Genomic DNA, 22,902 nt, shown 5'->3' with positions numbered 1-22,902 from the left:
TTTTTAAAGAAAGATCAAATGTACCTTCTCAAAACAGTTTAATTGATGATATTGATTATTTATTTGAGCATTATAGCAGGTGAGATCAAGATAGGAATGTCATTCAATACCTGTTTATTCGTATTAGAATCATACTGATTCCTCTAAGATATGAAATCGTAATTTCAAATTTAAATTTCTGTCTTAAAGGACCTTGTTATGACATAATGCCCCACAGAGACTTGGAACATCTAGATGCTGTAATAAAAAATCACTTAATTGAATCCTACCTTTAGAGAACTCAAAGAAGTCCTAGAGTTTAATCTCCTTGATATTACTTGAGAGAAAAGTAAGAACTAGAACCCAGATCACTGAATCTCAAGCCACAATATTTTGTACCATCACTACTTAAATTTAACTGTTTCAAAATGAGAATAACATTACTGTGTTTTTTCACAATGAATAGTCTTATTTTTATAAAAGATAGATATGTTTTTCAATCCAAAAGCTATGTTTTTAAAAATTGCCATAATTGAGACCACACTTTTTTTTTTTAAACAAAGATATTTGACTAAAGTAATTCAATCATATCCTTTCATTGATGTTCTTCCCCAGTAAATATAATCTGGTCTAAAAGGATTTTGAGATATTAAGCAGTCAAAGCACAAAACTTATAAAATCATTAGATGCAAAATGTGTCTGAACAGAAGTGGAGATGGGAAGGAGAGATCAGCCTGACTAAAGGAAGATCCTTAAAGCCCTGGAGCAAAGTCAGATGCCAGGCAGACCTCCAGCCCCACAAAAATAAAATCAGATAAGGGCAACGATTTCCCCAAAGGGATAAACTTGGGTGAACAAAAGAACACAGACCAATTGACGGGAAATATTTTTTTAGATCTCATTAATTTTATACATATGGCACAAAGGAAGAGCAAAGGGGAAAACTGTCACTTCTCTCCTAGATAGGGACAGAAAACCACCCCCTGCCCCAGGTCTCCTCCATGCTGACCTGGGTTCCTTGGGGAGCACTCAACCTCTTCATGGTCTCAAGAAGGCGCCTCTCCAGTCACTCATTTGTAAAGCAAAGAGTCCCATCAAGGCTTTCATTGATTCTCCATAACTAACTGTATTTTAAAAATAGAGCTGCCTGTGGTGGTCACACCTCAGCTACTAGAGAGCCTGAGGCAGGAATTGCAAGTTCAAGGCCCGTCTCAGGCCCTAAGGGGACCCTGTCTCAAAACAAAAAATTAAACGTACTGGATAGGTAGTTCAGTGGTAGAATACCCCTGGATTCAATCCCCAATAGTGGGAAAAAATTTAAAAATAATAATAATTAATATTCCATTCTATAGAGGTTGAGGGGGAAAGGAAACAAAATGTATCTTTTAAGATCATTTAAAAATAGTCTCATTATCAGAGGAAAACAGTCATTCTAAAATACTATTTTAACTAAATTGGCCAATTGTTTTTGGCCAAGGAAATATAATAAACTTTAGGGTGCCAAATGCCTACCACAGTGCCTGCCCACCCAAGATACCCAATAAATGTTCAAATTATCTACATAACTCAGAGAGATGCCAGTGTATAGGGTAGAGATGATTAAGGACTGGGGAGCATCAAGCATCAATATCCTGTTTCTTTTTCCTTAATTTTTTATATACTTGTAGATGGACAGAATGCTTTTATTTTATTTAGTTATTTTTATATGGAGCTAAGGATCGAATCCAGTGCCTCCTACATGCTAGGCAAGCACTCTGGCACTGAGCTACAGCCTCAGCCCCAAATCCTATTTCTTTTTAACATCCTGATTTTATTTTACTTAACATTTCAATTATAATGCATTTTCTTGTATTTTACCTAAAATATATAAATACATAATATTCAAAGTATAATGAAAATCCTTTTCATCTTTCCTTTTTTTAATCTTACCATTTCTCTTCTTTTAGTTTTGGCTTTTCTCAAACAAGGTTTGTGTCACTCCAGACTTTCTCTAATTCTATTCTCTTCACTGGGAAAACACATTTACAGAGATTGAGAATACTTGGCGCTCTCTTAGAGCAAGATGAAGTGGCATTAATGTCAAGACAGTTTCCTAACCATCAAAGGAAGACCCAAGATGGTTCCTATGGGATCATCTACACCTTAACTTTTAAATGCTGTGTCATCATTTTAGAGTGCCAATCAAATTTTACCTCGATCTGGGAACTGCCTCCCACTAATCCAACCATTAACAATCTGATGTTCAAACCATCAAGTGTTTGTGCATTATCAATCAATATCCAAAGAAAAAAAAGATGTCCTGAGAAGACATGAACATTCACATCAGTTCATCAATTCCAATGTTCTTTTCCCATAACACAATATGCATAGGAAGTTACATTTACTTAGTAACTTGCTTAAGGTAGATGGTCTTACACATGAGTGTCATTGAGCTATGAAGTCGAGACGTACTTATCCACACTGTAGAATTTGCCTACCGTAAGGTCTGGGGAACCTGCAGGAATAAGGAAAACTTTATTTTCCCCTAGGGATTATTGGCAATATTCGGACAAATATTAGTTCTTAACATTTCTTTTAATTTTTCTAAGCAAGCCATCTTTCTTCTTTTAATATTGTCTTTTTTTACAACTGTGTGTCATAAAATTAATCAAATTCAGTATACTGCCTTGTATTGTATTCCCATTCTGCTTTTCTAAGAAGTCTCCTTGATGGGTTTTTAGCTGTTATCAAGAGTTTATAGTCCTTCTTTTACAATTATCTATCTACTGGTTTACCCAGAGAGAGTACTAATCAAATCTGTTATGTGGATATTTTTACCAGATTAACTCACTCAAAGTGCTGCTATTTCCAAGTTTCTTGTTTATATCTCACTCTTGTACCCTGCATTTACTGTGTAGGCACCCCTGTACATTCTCTTTAGCAATGGAACTACCGAGCCTTATTCTAAATAATTCAGGACATGTCTAAACACATTTTTCATGAGTGATGTTGACCCACATGACTCAGGCACTTCAGAGAACATAGTATCATCATAAAAAAGTTCCAGATCTAGAAAACTAGATAACTTTCCTTTTGAAAGCAAATGGTTCTCTATTTTAATTCCTCCCCAGCCTTCCAAGGCAAGTAGATTTCTTCCACTATTTTTCTAAGCTAAGTAAACATCATTAAGTGGGCCTTTGGCATAGCTTAGGTTCATTAAGTGATGTTTCTATCTGAAATTAAAATATAAAAACAATCCTCGTGTCCTATTTGCTTCCACTCTAATGGGGAGTCTAGGCATTGGCTTAAAATTTTAGTGTGGAGGCAGGATTGTGTATTCCACTTTGAGCTATAAGAACCTCTACAGTCAGATGCCTGTGTAATTTCTATGAAAAACTCACAACAAATTTTTGTATAACAGTCACTACACAATACTTAGATATATTTAATTCTTACATTAGCTACAGCTCTATAAGTATAGAGATCATAATTTTTGTTACATTTCTTGGATCCATTGGGATCTCTATTATGGGATTATCTATCTCAGATGACAGATGACGTCTTTTTCCCCACCATATTGTACATTTTCCAACCACCAGTATACTTGTATTATAATTATAATACAAAATTGTCTTACAGTTTGCAAAGACAAATGAAGATAAAAACACCTCTTCCTCATATTACTGAATTCTCAATTTCTAGAATATCTTTGCATTTTGTCCATAAAGGCCAGACTCCCATCTTTCATTGAGTCATAAACCAATAACATCCCAATGTGCAAAGGGCAGGCATGTGAACAAAGGGGCAGTGGAAATCAAGAGTAGGACCTGGACTGCCAATCCCTTTGAATCTTGTAAAAGTCCAAAGGAGCTGTAGTTGTTAAAAACAGGAGAGAAAAATTTTAACATTCATGAATTTACATCAGTGAATTGTGAAACATGTTATTACTAATATACTTGAAACCTGATTGAAAACCTCAAAAGTTTTCTTCTTACTAACACAGAAAAAGAAACAAGAAAAACTAGGAGCATACTGCCACAAAGTCTCTGTTGACAAAGCAGCTATTCTGTCCCCTTGCCACCATCACAAATGTGACTGTTCATGTCCACATTTTCCTATGTTTACAATATCTGGATAACAAATCTCGTGATTCCTTACCATTGTTTTGAGTAATTGATCATGAAATTTTTGTTTGGGTAACTATGCTTCTCTGAAAACAACATCAAAACCAACGTGTTTCTCTTTCATTCCAACCGTCTGAATTCATTTCCCATCTCCGTCCTGCACATTTTCTTCCTTTTCTCACATTTCTGCATATTCCCTCAACAAGTCCAGAATTTCTGAAAGAGGTTGACAAAGATTACCTACATACAGTCTAAATAAACAACCCCACCATGATGAAGGACAGATTCGGGCTACAAGGAGGGATCAGTCTGCTTGCTGCTGTCCCAGTCCCGCCCGATGTCATGGACTATCCTCTGATCACAGCTTCTCTCTTTGGAACTTTTTATACCCTCCTGGCTTACTGCCGCCGGTGATGCTCTCTGATTTAGTTCTCAGCTTGGCAGTGTGCCCTAGTGTAAGCACGTGGTCTCTTTGCTGCACAGTCCTCCACAGCATGCACCATGAGTTACAGCCGTATGGCCAGCCAGCTAGCGCCAGCTTTAAAGACCCCCATGACATACCCTGGCGATCCACAAACACCATCTAGGAAAAGAGAAGGCAAAATTAGGAGAAATTCTAGAATGTGGAAAAGGAACCACATTACCAAAACGATAATAATTTTGGGCAACAGCCTGAAACACAAGTGAAAGAAAGGAGGTAACTAACTAATTTATTAAAATGTGCCCTTTCGCATACTCATACTACATACCTACATGCTTTGGCTTTCTTTGTTCTCGGATCCAACAACAGCTATGGAATACTTTGGTGACAGTTCTTACTTCATAAATTTGGTTCCCTGGTCCAGTTTTTCCTTGCAAGGAAAAAAAAAAAAGAAGAAGAAAAAGAAAACTTAAAGATCTCTCCTCAAATGAGATTCTCTTTCCCCCTGGGTTTTCACTGATTTATAATTGCATCGATATTTCACATTTCTATTAAAAACACCGTGTTCTAATGCTCAGTCTGGCAGAGGCTTCCCTTTGCATTTGACAGAACATTCACCAAATCATCTTATTACGGACAGAGCTCGGGTCTGGGGAAAATCAATACGTGTTTAGCTCTCAAGAAGGTACAGAGGAGCTTCAGAATGTGAACAGGGGCCACCAGCAATTGCTGGGATGGAAATGTTGCTAAAGAATGAAATGAGGCCACGGGGCTGTGGATTGTGGAATTTCAGTGGTTATGTAACCACATTTTTAGGTTAATTATTCACTCTCTTCTGCCCCTGTTTCCTTTAGGGTAGCTGCTCCTGGGACAGCAACATTGTCATTTCCTGTGAATTGATGCTTCACTGACCACTGTTTTTGTCTGAAAGGGAAGGGGCCTTTCAGAGAGACCCTATTTGTTTAAGTTTCTAAATAATAAATCCTTGGCCTCTGGGCTTCACATTGCTTTGCTGTCAATGGTGGACAGTGTTCAGTTATACATCAGGGTGAAGATGGGGTTTCTCTTTCAGGCATGTGCCCTGGAAAAAAAAAAAAAAAAGCTTACCTACTTGCTACTTACAGTGGGGGTTCCATTGTAACAGTTCTGCCTTTTCCCTCATCTCTGCCCCCAAATCAAAACATGTACTCAAAAGGCAATGAAAGGTCTCAAGCTGCTAAGGAAGCTAAACAAACCTGCTAACAATAGTCACAGCCTTACTGAGGTGGGATGTACAAGAAATTAGGTCTGTATTCCTCAGAAGGCATTCTGGGAAACCTCCCCATCACACCAAAACCCACTTCTAAAATGTGACCAGTCATGGCGCCAGGCAGAGGGTTGGGGGTTCATGCCTGGTGACTAGGGCTGATGGCTCATGTGTAAAAGTACAGCATTCTCCCTGCTCATGGCCCATCCCAAAGCTCCTGGGAGTGAGATCAGCAACTAACTGCTTCAGAGTGGTTGGACTATTGTCTAACTAGTTTCTATTCATCATAAAAGCAGAGACCTGAGCCTTACTTGAAAAAATGTTTTGAGACTAAGGCTTCCAAGCAGCAAACCTTACCATCAAGGAGAAAGAACAACCTCCTATGGGAAACGGCTAAACTTAAAATAAAATTGACCAAGCAGAGAGTTATAAATAATATTATTTTAACAGGGTTTTGAGGTGCGGCCAAATATTTCGGAATGTTCTCAGTCTGAACAAAACTAGCATATTTTTCATGTTTTCCAACCTCATGACTGAAACAAGAGATAAAGGGAAAAGAAAAAAAAAACACCACAGTTTAAAAATGTAAATTGAAGAGAAAAATCAATCTGGGCAGTCATAAAATCCAGGTGGCAGGCAAAAATTGAACTCATTTATGAAAAAATGCAGAGTTTCCTCTAACAGGCCATAATTAAGGTGGAATGAAAAGAGCAAAAAAAAATTAGAGGCAGAAAAAAGTTCAAATCCCAAGCTTACCATTCATAAAATGTTTGCATATGGGCAAATTCCTTAGCAAATCTGAACTTCATGTTACTCATCTGGATAATGGAAATTATAGCACCAATCTTGTAGAGCTGTGAGGATTTAGAGATTGGCTATGAAAGCATCCAGCACAGCACTTGGTGCATACGGGCATATAAAATTTATGCTGTGTACAACTGCTTTCCACATCCCTTCACCTCCAGGACCCCAGAAGAACAGAAGATTTGACCTCAATTAAATTATTTTATATAGTTTGGTTTTTGTTTGTTATTGAAAATGATCATTTGGCTTTTAAAAATAAAATTAAATTAGAAACCTTGTCTTTTGCTGATTCTGCAACTGTGGAAGAATTAGCTATGAGAAGAGGCCTCACTTCTTTAAACTTCAGGTTCTTGTCTTTAAAGCAAAGGGGCTGGAATCATGTATTAAAAACAAACAAACAAACAAACAGAAAAAAACCCCTTCCAGTTTGTCTATCCCAGGAATGGATGGGATCTATGCCTATTCAAATCATGGTTTTCCTGTTTTGTTTTCAGATGGCCTGCTCTTTGATAAGCTATTTAAAATTGAGTTTTGGTATAACTAGTACTGGTGTTTTTCTTTGTATGTGGAGATCTTCGTGAAGGCAAAGAAGAGTCTTGTTCTCAGAAGATGTTCAATGCATGTTTGAAGAATGAATACCTTATACTAATTAAGACAAAACAGAATGACACTCTTAGTATAAAACTTTGGTCCAATCCCTGTTCATGGCTCCCCCTTATTCAGAGCTCCCCCAATCTTTATGGAAACATGGGATGCATCATCCATAATACTGTCAATGCAGCAAGCAGCAGGTATTTAAAGAACTTTTGCATTCAATTCAGTTTTTTTTTTTCATTTTATTTTAATTATTTTTTTTTAAATTTTGGTGAGTAGCTTATGAGTTCTTTATTGTTACTATAAAGTTCAGAAAGTTCCCAAAATAATGCAATTATCTGTCTTTCAAAGTAAAGCATTTATAAAATAAATAACAAAATAATTGTAAGCCATCCTTTTCCAAACATTCCTAAGAGGAGAGAGAGGGGGAAAAAAAACAACTAAACATATAGGCTCTGACTTAAATGCCTATATTATGTCCACAAGTTGTGTAGCCTTTGTCTCGGGTGTAAATAATCCAAAGAACAAAAGAGAAACTTCTTCTTCATCAACAGGACTTTCTGACCCTAGAGGTTTTTTTGTCAAGCATATACCAGTCCTATAGGACATGAAAATGTGCGGGTTTATCTGTTAATCAAATTAATTTATTTGTAAATTGGAAATATTTAGTCAGTGGAAACAAAACTTTAAAATCATGAATTTCTGTGGAAGAGAATTCTTCTGCTCTCAACATTTAATCTTTTGAGGGGTTGAGGAGAAGGACATATTTCCTCCGCCTCCGTTGGCCTTTGGACCATTTATTGGTCAAGATTAGAATTTAAATTGTCTGTAAGGAGAATGAGGCATTGACTGGAGTCTCTACCCGTCTGGCTGCAAGGTCTCCTCCTAAACGTGTCCTCACTGCTGCTGCTGCTGCTGCTGGAACTTGTTATCCTCAGATTCAGATGTCCTTGGGATTCGTGACAGTGGCTGGCATTTGGCTTTGCTTCTGGGGTAAATCTGTTCTAACTCTTCATATGTCACCTTATAATTTTCCACTTTCATGGATGTAGTTTAAATTTCCACAGTAGTCAGTTCTTCTACTGAGAGAATGCAGTAAGTCAAGACAGAAGTATTTGCCAACTCAAAAAAAATTTAGACAATTAACCATGAGATGTTTCACTAATGGGATGTCAGATGTTGATTTGGCTTTTAAGTTTACGTGAGTATAACCAACGACTCTACTACATCAGTCGAGTTACTGGTTTTAAAGAATTCCTCTACCTTTTGAATATGTTCCAAATATGATTCCTTGTATTTAGTTATCCATTTTCTTTTCTACTGGTATTTGGTGACTAGGCAGATTGTTACATATAAACCATAAAGTTTTCACCAAAACTTCTCTGCAATATAAAGATATGTAAATTTAGAAAGAATGTAACAAAAAAAAAAAGTTTTAGTGTTTAGAGCCATGTGTTTCCAAGAATATAACAATATTCTTGGAAAAATGAGGAACATTAAATTTGAATCTCCTAGGCCATTGATAAAATGAATAAGCAAAAACTTTTTCAGAATCATATACATTCAATTTTACCAGTCAAAATTCAATAGCAAGGCAATCAGTACTTTAAATTTTACTCAGGACTTTGTTATAAACAATTATACATCATGTTAGTGCACAGTGACCTTTGAGGCCCTTCACAACCTGCTGGATGATTGACACCCTTTGACACTGGAAGTTCCCATCACTCCCTTACCTACAATTGTGCTCCTCATGGTCTGAGCCCTGCAGCTGCATTCCCGCCTCCACCTCTAGCTTGATCTGTGTCTGGGATTATCTGCCCTTCTCTTTTTCTGTGCTTGGCAACAAATCTATCAAGTCATACTCTTTCTTATGTTTTCAAGGCCTGGCATAGTCCAGATATGCACCAAACTAATGCACATAGCAATTAGAATACTTCCTCTCCATGACTGCGTGAGGCAGTCTTACTACATGCTTCTTTCATTTCTAAGTCTGAATAGACTCCCTGTGCTCCACTATGCATACTGTCTTAGAATACTATTATTATACTAATAATCTACTTCTCCCCTCAGATCTGTTAATATTTGCCTTTTATATTTAAGTGTTCCAGTGTTGAGTACAGATGTAACAATTGTGATGCTCTTTGGATTAATTGACACTTTTATGTAATAGCTGTCTTCCTTTTTTACAGGTTTTGAATGAAAATCTATTTTATTTGATGTAAGCTTCAAATCCTGCTGCTGTCTTTTGATTTTCATTAACATGGAACACCTTTTTCCATCCCTTCACTTTCATTTCCTGTGTGTCCTTAGAGTTGAAGTGAATCTGATAGGCAGCATACAGGTGGGCTTGTATTTGTTCTCCACTTAGCCGCTGTGTATTTTTTGATTGGAGAATTTGATCCATCTATATGTAAAGTAATTATTTCTAGGTAAGAACTTGCTATTACCATTGTGCTGTTTTCTGTTTTGTAGTTCCTGTCTTCCTCATCTGCTCTTCCATAGATTTGATTTTCTTCCTTTTTTTAAAAAAAAATATTTATTCATTCTTTTTAGTCATACATGACAATAAATCCATTTTTGTATAAATTATATAAGCATGGACTATATTTTATTCTAGTTAGAGTCCTATTTCATGTAGGTTTGTGATGGTGGGATTCACCGTGACGTTTTTATACATGTACATGGGAAAGTTATGTCAGGTTCATTCCAGTGTCATTCTTTTGCCTATACCCCTCCCTTTCCCTTCCTTCCCCATTGTCTAAAATACTGTGTTTTTATTCTTCCCCTCATCCTCCCCTCTATATTGTGGGTTAGCTTCCTCATATCCGTGAAAACATTCAACTTTTAGTTTTTGGAACTGGCTTGCTTCACTTAGCATGATAGTTTCCAGATCCATCCATTTGCTGGCAAATGTAACAAAGTCATTCTTCTTCATGGCTGACTAATATACTCCATGGTGTATATATTTCACATTTTCTTTATCCATTTATCTATTGAAGGGAACCTAGGTTGGTTCCATTAGGACTCAAAATTGGTGCAACCACTCTGGAAAGCAGAATGGAATTTCCTCAGAGAACTTGGAATGAAACCACATTTGACTGAGTTATCCCACTCCTCACTATATACCCAAAGAACTTAAAATTAGCATACTATAATGATACAGCTACATCAATGTTTATTGCTATAAACAATAGATTTGATTATTTTCAAATCTATTATAAAATAGATTTGATGACTTCCTACAGTGCTGTGCATTGATTTCTTTCTCATTTTCTTTTGTGTATCTATCATAGGGTTATGCTTAATATGGAGTTTACATAAATATCTTATAATAAGTATCATATAATAGTCTATTTTAAGCTGATATCAACTTTGCATACAAAATGTCTGCACTTTTCTTCCGCTCCCATATTTTAAGTTTTTGATGTTACAATTTACTTCTTTTATATTTCATAATCATTGTAATTTTTCATGATTATTATATCTAATACTTTTATCTTTTAGTTTCATACTAGACTAAAATTGATTTCTACACCATCATTATAGTATTAGAGTATTTAGAATTTGACTGTACACTTTCTTTTACCAGTGAGCTTTAGACTTTCATTTATTTTTCATATATTAATTAGCTTCTTTACTTTTCAGCTCAAAGAGCTCCCTTCAGCATTTCTTGAGGCAGATGTAGTGGTAATGAACTCTTGGATTTTTTTTTTTCAATCTGAAAATCTCTTTATCTCCTCTTCACTTCTGGAATATAGTTTTGCCAAGTGATATTTTCTTGACTGGCAGGTTTTTTTTTTTTTCTTTCAACACTTTGAATTTAGGCCACTCTCTCTTGGCCTATAAAATTTTTGCTTAAAAATCTGATTATGATCTAGGGGGGTTCCTTTGGATATGACTAATCTGTTTTCTGTTGTTGCTTTCAAAATTCTCTGCTTTTGATTTTTATAATTTGATTATGATATGTCTCACTGAAGTCCCCTTGGGGTTGAACCAGCTTCAGTACTTTGAGCCTTGTGTACCTGAATGAGTCATGGCACTTCTCTACTGGGACTCCCAGACTTCTGCAAAATGACTGTCTTCTGTAGGTGGCTATCATAATCAGTGCATGGTGGAGAAATGATGGTAGAAAAATCCTATTCAAAATCTTTCTTGTGTCACTCTTTTCCATGGATTTTTATAATCTGTATCAAGTTCCTCAAATCGGTCTGAATAAACTAAAACAAATCAAATTTAGTATTCAGATAGCAAAATTTCTTCACGTTTAGAGACCATGATATCACCATTTCAGTGCTGTCATTTCCCAAAGCGTGTTCTTTGGGTCATTAGTTCTGTAGAATATACCTCAATGGAATGAAGATAAATTCAATCTTATGACCAAATATTAGGGAAAATTCAGTTAAGCATAAAAAAAGATTTCTGTATTACAAGACTTGAGTATATTAATAAATAACATGAATTCTCAAGAAAAAATATATTATGCAATCTTTCTCAATTTTTTTAGACTTACTTGACTATGGTTCCCCTTCCCCATGTCCTCACTGGGGTATCTTAAGAGACTAAAGGTCAACAGACACAGCTTTAGGAAACATGTGTTTATACAAGTCTGTGATTTAGCAATCCATTGTATGACAGCTGAAAGATACAATCCTGTGGCTGGATGTTTTCAAAGATATGAGTTTATAGTATTAATTAGAGATATCTAAATCATGTACACTGAATACATAGAATTCGTAAGCACATATTTGCAGAAACATTAAAGACAAGCCTAATCCTTGAGCTTACTGATTTATTGTTATTTCATACAGTTTTCACTTTTGTTATTTAATGTAATATATTATACCTATAAGAATTTTAATTTGCCCTTGATCATGGGAAAAGTCAACTCCTTGAATAAGCTAGGTCCTGTGGGATAAGAAAATAAAGCAGTGTTATGTTTTTAACAGTAATAATAGCTTATTAAGCACTTGCATGAATTAGGCTTTAAGACTCCTCATAAATGTACTGATTTACTTAATACTTATGAAAACCCTAAAAAGTAGATACTACTGTTAAAAAATGAGAGATACAGGAAAGTCAAGTAATTTTTCCAAAGTCATCCAACTAATAATCTGGTGGGGCAGAACTTGAGTTCATACAGTCATCTCCAGAGTTTGTGCATTTAACTATCACATTAAACTACCTTTCAAGCATTTAGAGATAGAAATATAACCTTTCTGAAATTTCTATTATTGCTTCTCAAAATAGATAAAATAATTCAAGTATATAAATCTCTTCCATAACTTCAGATTGAAAGAAGTACTTTTGTTCAGCTTGATAATAGGGAGAGAATCAAACCCTAAAGTTTAAAGTACTTTTCTCCTTATATTAAAATCAACTTTGACATCTAACCCTACGTGAACCAATGAAAAATCACACAGAAGATGCTAGCAGGAGGCATCAGTTTGGTTTTATAAGAGACATAGTAGAAATGGAAATATTATTTTAAGGCAAAGGTATGTGGCTGAATTTTTATCCCTTTGTTGAGTATAAGTGACATATACTAAAAGAGTGTTTTCACTGAGATCATTGACATGTGGCTCAAAAATCATGAATCTAAACTAAAATGGGAGGCGGGGAAAAACTTGGATAGAAAGTGGTAGTTAACCTGAAAATTACTGGTCTCTAAGACGTACCCTTTAATCATTTCTGAGATGGGAACTTAAAATGAGTAACATTTATTAGTGAATTATTTTTAGCTTTGAAGTGATCCCTAATGACTTTCAGTGAAGTCCTGATTTAACCTTGGGATATATTTCATTATCACATCTATGGACAGAGCTTTCTCACACAGCAAATTGAAATAATAATTTTTAGTAGATGGTCTCTATTTAATTAGATCAATCTCATATATGTGGGTAATTTCAAATTTTGGTGGCTATAAGGTCTTCTTAACAATAATAATAATACTAAGAGTACACAATTCAAGTTTAATACCCAAAGCCTATGAGTTCTTTCCTGCTTAAATGCAAGGACATCATCCAATACTCTTCTTCTTGACAATACCCTTGAAATCCAGGCAAATGACAGGTCTCATTCTCCATATTTTATAGAAAGAAGATCTGAGTTAGAGAAAATGGCATGACTTATTTAAGGTCAGGCTAATGTTTTTTATGGTACTTTTTTCCCCCTTCAAACTGTACTTCTTCAAGTGACAAATGGAGGGATAAATAGGAAATATTTTGTGTAGTTCCTTCCCATAATTTAATAATGATTTTTTTATGTGTCTACCTACTTGTTTACTTATACTCTCTGCCTTAGTAAAAGAACTTACGGATGTTATTGAAAAAATAATGTTTCTCCTGTATTCATATAATAAGGTTATAGAACTACAAAGTGCTGTCATTTTTCTAAAGCAAATCATTTGCATCTCATTGTTTACTTTAATCATGGTGAAAATGCTGATGCTTATATATAAGGTCACAAAAAATAGCTATCTAAAGAAAATAGATAAAGGACCTTTCATTTCTTTCCTACCTGTATTTGTTTCAGGGTGCATACAATAATCTTGTAAGTTCCAGGCACCTCAATAAAGGACATCAAAATTATTATAGGGAATCTTAAGCAAGAAGAGATTCAATACATGAAATTTGGTGTTTTCAAAATTATTAAAAAGACTGAAAGAGTGGATTTTAGCCTGGACCTCCAGGAATTTCTCCTAGAACTACAGAAAATTCACTCACCAGGAGAGCTACCACCTATGATTCTACCACTAGGGCTACTGGGTGTTAACGTACATCCCAGAGCAGTGGTTCAGGGAGTTGAAATCAGTTTCCACTACAGCTACCGCAGCTATCCCATAGTAGCTGCTGGGACTCAGAAAGCTGAACAAAGACCAGTGTTATAGACCAACACCCTAACTTCAAAACCTGCTTGCCAATAGTACACACCCAGGATGGAATGACATCCTTTGTCTCATTTCTACCTTCCAAGTTGTATATGCTCATCTCTTTGACGAAATCCAATTTTCATCCATAATTTTAGCAACATTGAAGTCTAGAAAATTTTAAAACATCACAACTTCTGCAGTACAGAACAGCACAGCAAAAGGATAATGGTGTAAGATTGAATGAGATGTCATGTAATGTCTACCAAACAGGAATTAAAATTTTTAACCATAATTAGCTTTAAATTACTGTTCATCAATTCTGAGAAAATATTCTGTACAGTAAGGAAAAGAAAGATATTGTCCATTACATCATGAAATAGTGATGGTTTCAACTGTACAATGCAGCCAATTTCAAAGATATTAACACATGAAAAGATATGCATGGTAGGATCAATGAAATATAGTATACATTCATGATGGATTATAATGATATGGTCTTTTTATGATAGCATGTGAGAGGTACTGAGCAGTTCATGATTTTTAGAGGATTATTGAGAGTTTCAAATAAATTAACATTTCCTTTTTAATTGGCATTCTATTGTGTAAAGAGAGAAGAGCCAAACCATAATCAAATGATGACAGACTGGGAAGAGATATTTTATAATTTGTCGATATACAGATAATTTATCAAATTAAATGGACTATTTAAACTATTTATACCATTTTAGGTCAAGAATAGATTATATTACAAATTTTCTTATCCCTGTTTAAAAATGGAAAAAGAAATTTGTGGGTGAGACTAAAATACAGGAAATGCAGCCACCCAGAGTAACTATATTCTATCAACCTCAGCCAACTACAAATGCTGCACAGAGGGTCACCTTTCATCCTGAGTAGGCCAGCACTTTCTCAGGAGGACACAGAGCAGTAAAGAGCCAACAACACATTCAAAACTGTAACTTGTCAGTTATGAGCTCACTGGAAGCCTATAAGATAAACAAGACCCCTGCTAGGACTCCATCCAGATGGGTATAGCAGGATCTGCACATGGTATAAGACCCCAAATATTGATCAAGCTGCAGGAGTAAAAACCAGAAGTCAACAGTGCTGAGAAAACAGGTAAATGGTATGATTAAAGCATGATGTAGATATTTTCTGAGTACCTACTATGTGCTGAGCACTATTCCAGCCACTGTTAGCAGAGACAGAACTCAGAGTTTCAGAAGATCAGAAAAATAGTATTTCTTAGAACAAAGCAGGTCCTGGCAAAATTTTTTGCTGAAGTCTCCATTATCCCACATTTGTCTTAAGATGTCAAATGAGCCTGCTGACCTGAGATCAGAACTTAAAGAGCTGCCCCCTGAGTTGCCCAGAGGTCTGGATATGTTCTGTTATCACCAACAAGCACAAGTGTTTTTTCATAATAATAATCCATTCCTGAGTACCAGCACTGAAATGTCTAGAAAAGTTGGCCTGCGATATTTATGATTCATAATAAATTTTGCTGTCAGCTCAAAGATTGCAGATGTCATTTGCCAACATCTTGCTTATTTGATTTATAGAATAATTAATTGTATGTAAGATAAGCAGTGCACTGCAGACTGGCAGCTATAATTAATAGATCCTTGCAGCAAAGAAGTCTTTATGAAATTGTGAATGCAAGTTTGTAGACCACAAAACCAGTGTCTCTCAAATTGCCTGATGTCCCATTCTTCAGGTGTGGGATTAAAGGGCTCTTTTTTTGCAGTCAGTTAGGATGTTATAATTTACAAAGTGACTTCTGACACATGCTATTTTGTTAGAAATATCACAATATACCTACAATGAACATGGAAAAGGCATTGTTACCTGCGCAGAATAAACCCTGAGAGGTTAAGTGATGTGCCCAAGTCCACTTTGTAAGTGTCAGAGCCAAAGAAACCCAAGTGCAGCAACTCCCAATCTTCCCTTGGTCATAGAATGGTTGGAAGAGCACGCTTTGAAGTGCCTGGATTTAAACTCTGCCTCTTCCATGCATTACCTATGCAAACAAATCTCTCAATCACCAGGAGCCTGTTTCTTCACATGTAAAAGGGGACAAAACAATTTCTGTTAAAGAGGGGCAGATCTTTAAGTGTTGATCTCAGATCAGCAGGTTCATTTGATACTTTGAGAGGATTAAATAAAATAAAGCATGAGAAAGCTCCTCTCTCCTAATGCCTGGAACACAAGAGCTGCCTAAAACTGTAGTCTTTGGCTGCTGCCCACCCTGCAGTCTCCCTTCCCAGCCCAACCCATTGTTATTTTCTAGTGCCAGACTTAGCTGGGTGTTCCATTCATTAAAAGCTCTCCATGATTCTGTCCGTGACAAGGGAAGATCAGACAGCCTTAACATGTGTCCATTTTGGTTGTTCAGTATACCTTTTGGAAATAACTCAAACAGATCTACTCCAATAAAAAAAAAGACTGCTTCAAATAAAACAGTATTGGATCCTAGTTTACATTTATTCTATGACAATAAGTGCCCCGTGTACACAGAACATGGAATGTTAAACATCATCAGTGCAGTAGCTGGTAGACACCCACCATGGCCATCTTCAAGGAACTTAGGATCTTAAGGGAAAGACATATGTAATAACTTGCATGGATCCTTAGTTATCTTTTTCTTTCTTGTATGTGAGAGCAAAGCTTCTCCACCTGTCAACCTTAACTCACCGCAAAAGATTATATTTTTATTTCCTTAAAAGGGGGGGGCAACTGTTACTGGGTCGCTGTGGCACATGCCTGTAATCCCAGTAACTTGGGAAGCTGAGGCAGGAGGATAGCAAGTTCAAAGTCAGCCTGAGCAGTTTAGCAAGACTCGTCTCAAAATAAAAACCAAAAATGTATGGAGGTGAAATATATGGGGGTGAGGGGCCCCTGGGTTCAATCCTTGTTATTAAAAAAAAAAAAAGAAGACAAAGGGGAAACTGTTATAATATCTTCTGTTCAAAATACCAAGAATGCTTTTCTTAGGAAAGGACAGAAGACTGGCCCACCAAACAGCAACAACTGCTTTATCATTTTAAGCTATAAATTGCAGGACCCTAACTGAAATCTCTGGTTCTCTGATTCTCACTGTGTCCAGCTCTCCTGGCTGGAATACTTCCTTTCTCTCTCTCTCTCTCTCTCTCTCTCTCTCTCTCTCTCTCTCTCTGTATGTGTGTGTGTACATCCTAGAGAATGGGAAGAGAAGTTGAACATGTTGAGACATTTTTTACTGTAGAAAACTAGCATGGAGTGCAGTTCATGAAATGGGTCAAATAGCCCCTGATTTATTGCTCTCTCTGAGTACATTTTCATGCCCATCAATAATACTTCTTGGAGCACAGTATCAGAGTATGTGATTTCCTCTCTAGTCTGTGGACTGTGACTGAAGACTCCACTTCAGAACGATTTGCCAATGCCTTCCTAAGGTGACTTCAGATGGTATACTTAATAGGCGAGTCCCCTTTTCATCAGAGGCCCACAAGCATCCATTTTTTGGATCACCCCTGTGCCAAGTGTGATTTGTGCTAATCCATTTAACAGAAAGTAACAAGTGAGATGTGAACCAATAAGAACAGCCCTACTGATCTGCTGTGTATGAGAAAATGAACCGTCACCCGAGAAGTGATTGGTGGTCTTGTGTCCTATATAAACATGTTGCATATATTTTTCCTGGATGCCTCTGAGAGTATTACACTTGTTTTGAGCACGGAAAAGAGACATTTAAAAGAGAAATCGCATATGGATGTAAAATATCTGAGTTACTTTTAAGCAATTTTGAGTGGATCTTATTTTAACAAACCCATAACCAACACCAGTCCTGTCCCAAGGAATATTGATATAAAGATTAAAAAAAAGAGCAAAGGATCACCATGCAGCTCATGGGAGGGTAATATCCTGGTAAGAGCTATAATGGAGCAGTCACAAAAGACTGAGGACATATAGAGGGGGCTCTAGTGGAGCATGTCCTAAGATGTGACTATTTTACAGAGACTGAAAGACAAAGCAGGAATTAGCCAGGAAGCAAAGTGGGAGGAGAGGGATATTTCAGAAGGACATAAAAGCCAATGAGAGCATCCTGGTTAGGGAACAGGACATGGTCCTGCAGGTCCATATGCTGGTGCCGGGCAGGGCTGCAGGAGGGAGAAGGATGAGCGGTAAGACTGGGCCACATCTTCACAGGCCTTGGATGACCTGCAAGAAAGAAAGCTTTCAGAAGATTCCAACAGAGGACATGATCTGCTGTCTGACAGCAGAGTGGAGCCTGGATTAGGGAAGACACAATGGTCCGCAAGGATGCACTCAGAGCCTATGGTCATGAACTTCACTACTCAAGGCTTCATTCTTGATATAGGGAGAACATTTTATTCTTCCCTGGCAACACTCTGGAGTTAGCAACTGATCTGTGCATGAGGATATTTAAGTTTTACAGTGAATTCAGCATTTGGGTTTTTATTTTTTATTTTTATTGTTTATTTGGTGTGTGTGTGTGTGTGTGTGTGTGTGTGTGTGTATGTATTGTCATCACTGTGAAATCAACAACAAAATTTTAGAAAGGGAATTCTTTGACTTCCTTGAGATAACCAAGAAAACTGCCATAGCCCTTTCATTATTTACTACAGAAGAAATTAGAAATGCTATTTTCAGCAGTTAACATTATACATCAAAGACACCCTGCTTTTATTATGACTGCTATTAAAGGAAACAAAAGCTGGAGTGTCAATGTTAGCTGTCAAGGGGAAACTGGGAGATGAGCCACATCACTCAACCTGTGGAGTGTTTTCTGAGAATTAAGCACCAGCATTATAGGGGATATAGTTACTGAGCTTCAGCCCTGCAAAACAAATCATAAAATATTCTGCCCAACATAAAACGCTCATTTACTATATTGTCCTTCAAAATTAATCCTTGGATTCATCTTTAAAATGTGTCACAAAAGACAGATTGCATTTCCATCTTGGTTGTTTTGCCCAGAGAGCATTAAAGGCTCAAATGTACATAGTTTTGCTGTGTATAAGAGAGAAGCTGTTTAGTTTTTTAAAAAAATAAATATTAATATTAATTTTTCTTCCATATTCTACCAAGTGTAGCTACAACACATTTTCTTCTGAAATATAATCTTATAGTTTTATTTTCTCTTCACAGTTTTATGGCATAGCGAAAGGATTATAACTGTTTGTTACAGAAAGATGCCAAAGATTTATTTTTCATTCTTACTAAAGACTATTTTCATCTATAGGATGTTGTATATTGTTTGACCAAATCAGAATAAACATAGCTTGAAACTTGTTTATCCTTTATGTTGTTTATCCCATCTACATGAGGATGTGAGCACATGTGTGTTCATGGGGGTGAGGAGGTAATGATTGGTGCAAGGAAAAAAATAGAGATCATTTTGAACTTAAAATCATAGGGATAAGAGGTCCTCCCATTATTACACCGATAATTTTTGTGCTTTCCTATCAGGCTTCCTTTTTAATATTTCAGTGATAAAATAATGCATCTCAGACCTCATCGTTCACTACACTTTAATAAAACTTGTCTAAAATAGTGGTGGCATACCTGCTGTGTTCAATTTGTGGTGCCAGAGGTTAAGGGACACTAAAAGAAGAGAGACCTCATTCCCTTGAGACCCTCATAGTCCCAGAAGACATGTAAGATAATTATAGACATTTATAAAGTGAGCCAGGTGGAGGGCCGGGGAGAGATGAAATAGCAGTTCAATGAAACAATCACACAAAGAGAGGGAGGGTCATGCTCATTTACAGGAATTCAGGAATGACTCATGAAGGGGGTGATCTCGCTCTGACCTCCAGGATGGGTTAGTCTATGAATGGGAATCCAGATATCTCATAAGAAAGAAATGCATACTTTGGTGAGTTTTTCCCATAGGTCAGTGTATAAGGGCTTGGTCCCCAGGGTGGTCCTGTTGGAACACAGAAGAAGCTTTAGGAGGAGAGGCCTTCCTGGGAGGTTCTTAAGTAATGCCCTTGCAGATGTGAGACCCAGTTTCGTCCGCTTCTTGTGTTTCCTGGCTTCCAGTATGAGCAGTTTGTTCTACCACATATTGCCCAACCATTACCAACTGTATTTCTGTCAGAGGCCCAAAGAAATGGGAGCACCAAATCTTGGATGGGAATATTCACAACTATCAACTAAATGAAATTTTTCATCCTATAAGTTCTTACCTCATGTATTTTGTTGTAGTAACAGAAACCTAACTAATACAAGGAAACAAGGAAAAGTACATTGTATTGCACCTGTACAAGACAGGAACATTTGACTGAAGTGTCATGTAGAGGTTGGTAGAATAGAAGTCTAGAAGGCAGAGTTGAGCCACAGGGTGAAGTCCCTGAAATAGAAGGACACATTTGAATAAGAAATAGAGAGTCATTGGAAGTTTTGAGTAAGATAACTGCTATCGAAATCATGTTTAAGAAAAATTTATCTGGCAATTATGTGTTTGAAGGAAATGGAGAGAAAATGGCAGTGATATATTTGAAGTCATTGAATACATTTTGAAATAAGGAAATTAGGAAGCTACCTCTTTAGAAAAGAGATATTGAGTAGGACCTGAAGAGAAATAGTTAAGACTAAAAAAGAGAAGGTAGATACATGCTCCTACTTTCTGTGCCATGGTTATTGAATAATTTTTGTTATTGGCCAATCTGTTCTTTATGTGTGAAAATAAGACCCCTTCAAGTGATGGTCCACTGTAGAGTGTTTTAAATCCAGATGAATTAATCAATGCCAATATACCAATATATTTTGTTTAAGGTTCACTTATGAGAACTCAGGTGTCTATACTACAAAGAAAAAAAAATAAATTAAATCATATTGGGGAGATAAGAAAGAGAAATCCGAATGAAATGAATGGCAAGGTAATACAGAATGTGGACAGACAGAAAATTGTTGAGAATTTAGAGTCAAAAGAACTTGTCCCTTCATCAGGTGTTGTAGGTCCACAGAAATAAGATTCTGGGGCCTAGAAATCAAAGTGTTACTCAGATGTTAGCGTTTGATGAGATAGAAAGGGAAACAAAACAGAACTTGTGCTGAGAAGTCTGGAGCGCACTGTACTGGCACTGAGCACAAAGGATGGGGACCATCAAGACCTTTAACGAGGACAAGAGTGAAGAATTGTGACTACAATGAGGAGCGGGTAGGGCTAGCGTGACTGAACACATTGAAAGCACGTTTGAGTGCTCCAACAGTCAAAAAAGTTGAGACACGGGCTTGGAAGTATATATAAATATATTTAGGAGAAGATTCTTCTGTAGGTACTTTTATTTGTCCACCATTTGGATGAGGAGATTTGATTTTGTGTCTTAATAATCATAGCCTGCCAACAATGGAAGCCTATTATCTGACAGAAGGCAGGAGTCACTTCTAATGCAGAAAGCATGGAGCTGGCATGATGAGGAAACAGGAACTGCTCAAGAAGCCTGTGGTCCTGGAAGAGCCAATCCAGGGCAGGAACGATGTCATGGTGGCTGTGTCCTCCCTCTCCATCACCTCTGAAAAGAGCTCACCCATCTCAGTGGCTTCACCTCCCTTTTTGTGTGCCCTGCCCCAAACACACCTTTAGCAGGTTATGAAAGAAGAGATCAAGGAGTCCCTAGAGGTTTAGCTTCCACCCATTCAGAATTTAAGCCAAAGACACTCAATACAGCAACCAAAGTGCTGACTCCTCTTTTTATTAAAATTCCCTTCCTGAATTAATCACATCCCTCTCTCCTTAGCCCCAAACCCTGTCCTTCCTTAGAGTGAATTGTAGAGAGTGGCCATGCCACATTAGTTTACATCCTTCTTTGACCCAAGTCTTGGTTGGTTGGTTTGTTTGTTTGTTTGTTTTTCATTTGTAAATGTCAATTAGAGCCCCTGACCCTTAACTTTTCCCATATAGACTTAATAGGTGTACCCCTCTAAGTTCTCGGTGCTTCTTTATGAGAATTGCTGCGCAAGGATATTTTAGTCCAAGAAGGGTAAGTTTTATTTTTCTTTATCTCTGCCTTACCTCCCATGGTAACATATTAAATAAATGACTTTCCAGCAGAGGTTTTCAACCTTGGCCGCGCATTGGAATAATTTGGGGACCTTTTAAAAAATCTCAATGCATAGACCATACCAAGGACCAATTAAATCAGGATCTCTGGAGATGAAACCCAGGCACCAGTACTCTTAATGCTCCCCAGACGATTCCAATGTGCAGTCAAGATTGGGAAGCACTGATCAACAGCAATACCTAATTACTTCCAAATTCCCCAATTGGTATTTACTTTCACGATCCTTTCGCCCATGCTATTTTCTTGGCATCAAATGCCTTTCTGTATTTTACTACTAACTGAAACAAAACAAAATCTGCACAGCCATTAGAGCCCAAGTCAGAGCCCCTTCTTGTTTTCCCGACTCACTTCCCTTCCAAGCAACATGTGTCTTTTCCTAACAGACAGACATCGGACTTTGATCTCTAAATAATGTCAGTCATGTTTCTTTCCCAGATGGATTTTAAGCTTCTTAAAAATGGGGATTTAGGATTATTCATTTATACAAATTGAGCATTCAATTAAATTTTTTGAAATAGAATTAAAACTTCCAAAAATGAAAGATATATCTATACCCTTCTCTTATATAGTGTGGGTGATGACTTATGCCTTCTATTAAAAAGGAGTTCTTCAGAAAAGCCATAATACCATTTCTTATAAAAAGTGTGGGATGTGATTTACTATTCCTGATAACAGCTGCTGTTCATCAATGATGAGTTCAAAGCCGGTGATAACATAATTCAGCAGCCACAGTGGTTCTCAACCCTCAGATGACACCACCTGGACTTCAGCACAGTATTTGCTCACACAAATACACTCCATGTTTGGTTTTG

General features: G+C 36.8%; 1 protein-coding gene across 6 annotated transcripts in view; it reads right to left on the bottom strand.

Annotated features, from left to right (window-relative positions):
- LOC144376329 (uncharacterized) overlaps positions 1–22,902 on the bottom strand; it is a 156,531-nt gene that overhangs the window by 14,753 nt on the left and 118,876 nt on the right. Inside the window, exons 2-4 of one of the 6 annotated variants that reach the window (XR_013436647.1) lie at positions 4,832–4,933; positions 4,644–4,665; positions 853–4,298 (exon numbers count right to left, since the gene is read on the bottom strand). Coding sequence is in view for 1 of the 6 variants with exons in the window: in XM_078043682.1 (XP_077899808.1) it covers positions 4,261–4,298; positions 4,485–4,665; positions 4,836–4,933 (317 nt within the window). In the remaining 5 variants the exon portion in view is untranslated. Of the gene's footprint in view, positions 1–852; positions 4,666–4,831; positions 5,262–22,902 lie in introns of those variants that run through there. The other 5 variants (XR_013436646.1, XM_078043682.1, XR_013436644.1 and 2 more) reach the window with 5 other exon arrangements.

Source organism: Ictidomys tridecemlineatus, chromosome 3 (genome assembly GCF_052094955.1).
Source record: "Ictidomys tridecemlineatus isolate mIctTri1 chromosome 3, mIctTri1.hap1, whole genome shotgun sequence".
Taxonomy (NCBI): Eukaryota; Metazoa; Chordata; class Mammalia; order Rodentia; family Sciuridae; genus Ictidomys; species Ictidomys tridecemlineatus.
The sequence above is the reverse complement of the archived record's forward strand: the minus strand, read 5'-3'. Positions and strand labels throughout refer to the sequence as shown.